Source organism: Acyrthosiphon pisum, chromosome A2 (assembly GCF_005508785.2).
Source record: "Acyrthosiphon pisum isolate AL4f chromosome A2, pea_aphid_22Mar2018_4r6ur, whole genome shotgun sequence".
NCBI lineage: Eukaryota > Metazoa > Arthropoda > Insecta > Hemiptera > Aphididae > Acyrthosiphon > Acyrthosiphon pisum.
This window is the reverse complement of record NC_042495.1, coordinates 18,813,092-18,819,676: the sequence shown is the minus strand read 5'-3', so window position 1 is coordinate 18,819,676 and position 6,585 is coordinate 18,813,092. Positions and strand designations below refer to the sequence as shown.

Sequence of the window (6,585 nt, the reverse complement as noted above, 5' to 3'; positions counted from 1 at the left end):
TTGAAACTTCTAAAGTATACTATTATATATCTATGATAGTACCACGGTTTTTTATTTTATTTTATTTTTTATTTTATTTTAAATATAAACGGACTTAAGTCCTTAACAATATTTTGTGTGTATACGCGGTAATAATAATACAATGATAATAGTAATGACAAATAATAATAGTAATGGCAAATAATAATCTAAGCTACATAATACAGTTAAATAAGTTACAAATATAGACAAGAGAATGAAAAAGGTAAATAACAACAAAGAAAGATATAAGTCGAGACATGCTAAACAAAATCAAACAAAATCAAAGGTAATGGAATTACCCGCAGCCATGAGGATATTAGAAGGACAGTTTATCATATAATTTGTTTTATATGGGACGGGATAGAATAAATTACTGCAACTTGTGTTACGGTGATTAACTTTAAAACGGATGAGGGAAAGGAGCTCATCACAATCGATATTCCCTAAAAGTAAATTGTGTAAAAATTTGGATAGTAATAAAGTGCGTCTAGTTTTAAGTGGAAGGAGATTTATAAATGATAAAACTGATTCATAGGAACCGTGAGGTGGCCTATAAATATTAAATTTGAAGGAAATGAAACGGAGGAAGTTATTTTGAACTGATTTGATCGCATCAATCTGTTTAGAAGTGTTATTAGTCCAAATTAATGGACAGTATTCTAGGTTTGAGCGAACAAGGGCACAGAATAAAACTTTTAAAGATAGTGGATCACTGAATGATCCACAAGTTCTTTTGATAAAACCGAGGTTGCGCATTGCCTTATTTTTTATCATTTCAATATGGGCTGAAAACTTTAGTTTAGAGTCGAAAATGACACCTAGGTCTTTAAAGTTTGTTAATAATTCAATATCAGTCCCGGAAATATGATAATTATAATTTATGACATTTGTGCTTAGGCTAAAGCGCATAAATTTGCATTTGTCAATGTTTAATAACAGGCGATTAGTTGAGCACCAGGATTGAATCTTATCAATATCGTTTTGTAAGTCATGCGCGTCACCTTGATTATTTATTATTTGTTGATGTATAACGCGTTATAAGTACCTAATAGATATTATGATATGATTAATTTGGAATTTATTATAGATACCTATTATAGGTCAATTTTTTTTAAATACCATAGACTATAATATAATATTATGCCTTATACCTACACTGATATACCGTCTCCGCTCAGAATCGTTTTTCTTATACAATGATATTATATCATTGAATTCAAATTTAATACCATCTATTATACAGTGACCCACTTGTAACCTACTGTACAGCAGAGCGAAATCCACTTACCCACCTTTTTTATAATGGTTTTTTTTTTACATAGATTATTTTAATTTTTAAGCATAAATACAATTTTTTAATTTTCCACAAGATCCACAGATTGAGCGATGATTGTATTAATTTTACAATCATATCGTGTGTGATATTTTTATTTATTTATTTGTCAACACATTTCGGATGGAACAGTGAAAATGCTTCGATTTTCAACTTCGAGAGTGGTTTCTGCGGTAGAAAATTCGATCTTACTTCTGTCATAGAGATATTTTTACATTTTATAAAGAATTTTCGATGAACATTTTTATGCCGTATTGTTTTTAGATTAAATATGCCCGGATAAGCAGTAAACTTTTCTAAAAATGTTTCTGTATAAATATCGAAAAAATAGATATTATTTCAAAAATAAAATAAATTATCGTAACACGGCGTCCTGTGTAGGCTATTTAGCTACACCCGCACTATCGTAGGTCATTTTTCCGGTCATTGTTGTAGTAAGTAATAAAATATTTCAAATATTGTAATAATAATTAAATAATATAATATATTAATATAATAAAATATTAAAATATGATGCTATATACCCCACTGTACTGTAAATTTACTTTTTTTTAAATTTGGGCTAACGCCTGTTATTATTACAAATAAATAAAAAAAATAAATAAATAAATATTCTGAGAGAGTAATAATAAATATAGGTATTTAATAGATTAAACATTTGATTTAATTTAAACTGGTAGTATTTTTTAAAAACAAATCAGTGTTTAATATACAACTAGTTATATTAATGGCTACAATTAAAAAATATTAGATTAGCGTAATCCTAACAGTATGTTATTATTTTGATTTCATTTGATTGATGTAATTAATTAAAAATATTACACCAAGTGTAAATTAAGAGTTTCCAATTCATGAACTTAATTTTGACAGTTACACAATATGATCATAGACCATAGTTCAAGAAATGGAAATCCATTTCTTGAAAAATACAATTACACTAAGTGGTACTCTCATCATAAAATATCGCACCAGCTGGTACAAATATGGGACTATTACCAACATGGGTAATTTTAGGCATGAACATTGTTTTATTTTTGACAAATTACATTACAAAGTATCTACGTCACTAATTATTATTATTATTATATTATTATATTATTTACTCTATATACGTAAAAACGTATGTCTGTCTATAATTGATATACTCCAAAACTACAGGAGACTTTTAATAAAAGTTGAATAAAAAACTTGGAGGGCGTTTATACTTTTAAAGCTTATTTTTTCAACCACAATCGGTAGCTAAAAGTAGCTCACACATTTAGTTTTTAGTTCACAAAAAATAATATTATTTGTTTAAATGGTTGCCAGGTTAGTACGGCGCGATCACCACGATATTCAATGAAAATATATAGTTGGTTACAAACTTTTAATGATAAACCTCTTGTGTCTAGTCCGTGTATTAAGCACTATACAATGACTCGATCGGCCAGGCGCTGATAAAATGTAAATTTCTATAATATATATAATCATGTATATAATTGTGGTGCAACGCGAGTTGTATATAATACACTATAGGTACCTATATCGGTATTCGGTTATCTTTATTTATAATATTCTATAGTTGCGCAATTGTCGAATAGATAGATCGTGTAAAAGTGATTTTATAAGATTCCTCGGACGCATCAATGCGATATTATATTATTATTTCTTCTTCGGAATTCGGTAGTTAACTCTACGGTTAGGTTAGGTTAGTAACTAGGCAACTAACCTAAGCTATAACAACATACATTTTTAATTAATAATATTGGATTAGATTAGTAACTAGTCCGCCCCTGGTTACTGATAGACAAAAGACATAATAATAATAATATGCATCTATTCTATCTAAAAATATCTTTACTATACACTATACAGTATATACACAGAATGTATGAACGGTAAAATGTAATGTGTTAACTATAAAAATATGTTTTTATTAAGTATGTTTTTGATACTGTAATGAATCTGTAATGAAAAACTGAAAACACTAGAAACGTTTTTTTAACGATTGGCCTGGAGGTTGGAAAAAATTGGCCTCTTTAATTGTTTGCACACCTTAAAAAAACCTGAAATGGCGCCCCTGCAGTAACTCAATTTAACAAATTTATTTTATAACAAATAATATTTACAGATGGTTTTATTTTAAGTTTTCTGAGAATTTTAGACATTGTATTTTAAACAATCTAAAATATGAAAAAATGAAGATTATAAAAAATTGTATTTTAGTTTTTAAAGTATTAAATGTTTAACTATTTAAATATTCTTTTGTTTCTGATAAAATATCTAGTAGGTACCTACTTTCCTTGGTGTAAACATGTGTTTTTTATAATGTTTAACATATGGCATATAATTGCATATTGAGCCACTTTTTCCTTGCGTATTTGCATCATATTTGATACTTTTTAAATGCATATAAATCCGGGCTCTAATTATAACTAAAATGGACATCATTAGGATTACGAAAACATATAGGTAATAATATGAGTGATGCATGTCGAAAAATTAAAGTAATGTTTGAAATACTATTAAATCCTGTTTATCTCTGTTTTTGAACAAATAAGAATAACCAAAACAATGTTACTGCTTACTAAAATAATGAACAAAGAAATTTTCAAAGTACAAACATTTAAAAAAAAAAATAAACTTTATTTTTTTGACACATAGTTTAAATAATAATATAACATTTACATTAATTTAATGTATATACAAAAATAAATTACAGTAACAGTTTATATTATATTTTTATTTTTTTTACCGTGTACAACAGACAAAAAATCATCAACATCAACATTTGTCAGCAATCGTTGATGTTCAACTTTGGAAACCTTAACAGGAGTCTACAGAAATAAATAAATACATTTAATATAACATTCTACATTTTTAATCAAATATAATAAACTATTACTAATTAGTAATTAGTGGCAAAGAGTTTGATCTAATTGTATAAGATATATATTTTCTGGCCACTTATAAGCAGAACACATAATATATTATTATACATTTATTTTGTTACTCATTGTTTAGAATCTCAACTTAAGATAATAAAAATGCATAACAATGTACAAATAACACAAAATCAAGCAAATAAATCAAATATGTCGACAATAATCATTTGTAAAATTAAAATTAATTCATAATCCATAACAATAATTTACCACAGAAACAGTCAATATAATATGGAGATGCACCACTGAACACTTTCAGTGTACAGTGATTTTCAGTATTTTGGTTATTATTTTAATGTTCTATTTATCGTGGAAATTATTGAAAAAATAACTGACATTTTATAAAACTAAATTATTGTTAAAAATTGTTTAGGTAGTACATAAGTACCAACTGATCACCCGTCTAGGCTTACCCACTTATAACCATTTTTAATAGAAATACATTTTCATCACAAATGAATATTAAAATGTATTTATTTACTACATTTGGTGTAAATTATGATGGTATATATACTCCGGCCTACGAGAGTCCATATGTCAGAACGCGTCCGTCACTGCGCATCGGCACGTTGCCGAATAGTGGGAATGGCATCATGGTGGGAGAAAACAGATGTCACGTATTACTATATGAATGCGCGGTTTACGTATGGACTCTCGTGGGCCGGAGTATAGTTGTTAAATCACTAAGTTTTTTTTTAAAAATAACTTTAAATATTACATCTATATTTGCAGAAGGTACCTATTTCATTTTATAAAGAGGTTTAAAATGTATCGCTCTTGCACTATGATTTAAATTTGTATTTTAGAAACTAGAATTTTTTATATCAATATTACCAGTTTATAATCAATTTAAACTGTAGATTCTTGAATAATTGTTTGTATATAATTATATACAACATGTCTCATTGCTATAAAATGTTTGTTTATACAGTGATTTTGTTTTTGTCAAAAACCACTTGAAAACAGAAAGTATTAATGTTTCTGAAAATTATATTTTTTAATCTAGTTTTTAATATTTTTACTTTTTTTGTCGTCGACATACAGTTTTTATTTAACCTTTGAAAGCAGAATTTTTTTCTGAATTCTTTGATACATAAACATCAAATTTAGGATGAGTGTCAAGTAGTTTATGAGTTAATGAGCGGAGTGAAGTGGGACGCGGTCACCCCACAAAATGTTGGTCTTACTACGCACACATTTACACAACCCACATGTCCACACACATAGAAAATGACCTATGTTGAACTCCTTAAAATAGTCGGTATCCAAACCCCTTAATGTTTTGAATATATATTTGTGACAAAATAAAAACTATGAAAGAATTTTTTAGTAATTATTTAATGAATTTACCTTATTATTTATTTCTCGATCTGAAGGCTTTTTAGTAGCTTTCTTAACAATATCTTCTGATCTATGTGACTTTTGTAAATCATTTAATGACCTGCAACATTATTAGCAACAAAATCAATTAGGTCACGTTTAATTTTCAATTAACTTTACTTAAATCTAAAATAATGTATTATATATATTAGTAATAAATATAAAGGATACAAATATCAAATTGAAAGGCACTTGAGCAGTTTTGAACAAAAACTTAACAAGTATTTTTATCATAATTAATTTTTATGAAGTAAGTATATGAAAACTATACTTCAGTTTTAATATATTATCTTTATGTAAAGTAATTTGTACACAAATAGTGCACAATAAAATATTTTGTTTGATTAAAAATAACTAATAATAATATGATATATTACATTCTTTGCGGAATTGAAAATCGTTCATTTTCTTCAAGCCAATTGTTTCCTTTACTATAATCACGGTAATTACGTCTTTTTTCATCTTTGTGCTTAAATTTATCTTTATCCCTTACTGAATCTTCCCAAAACTCTCTTTTCACATTTTGATGATAGCTTCTTTGAAAATGGTTCCGACTATCAAATTGTAATCGTTCATTGTGGTATCGATATTTGTTTGGCCTATTCACATAATTTATATTTAATAATAAATGTTATGTATTATATATATATACAGAGTGTTACAGAACACCTGACAAATTAAATAACTTTTGTTCTAATCAATATTTTTTAATTTTTTTTTTATATATAGTTATATAATTTATTGACTCATGCTCTACACATATAATATAACATTTTTTAGTATTGTTTTTGAAAAATGTTTATACTCAGGGCCGGACTGGGTAGGGTCCGGCCCATTATCCCAAATATATAGCGGCCCTATTATCTGACCATAGCGTAATTAGTTGGGGGCTAAAGGGGGGCTTAGCCACCAACATTTTTTTTTGCC

General features: G+C 27.2%; 1 protein-coding gene across 2 annotated transcripts in view; it reads right to left on the bottom strand.

Moving 5' to 3' along the window:
• Positions 1–3,997: 3,997 nt before the first annotated feature.
• The window catches only part of LOC100572770, a 12,725-nt gene continuing 10,137 nt past the window's right edge, over positions 3,998–6,585 (bottom strand). For both annotated transcript variants that reach the window (XM_029489809.1, XM_016805047.2), the window contains 3 exons: positions 6,036–6,257; positions 5,629–5,719; positions 3,998–4,170 (listed from right to left, as the gene is read on the bottom strand). In XM_029489809.1, coding sequence (XP_029345669.1) covers positions 4,063–4,170; positions 5,629–5,719; positions 6,036–6,257 — 421 coding nt within the window. In that variant the 3' untranslated portion in view covers positions 3,998–4,062. The remainder of the gene's footprint in view (positions 4,171–5,628; positions 5,720–6,035; positions 6,258–6,585) is intronic.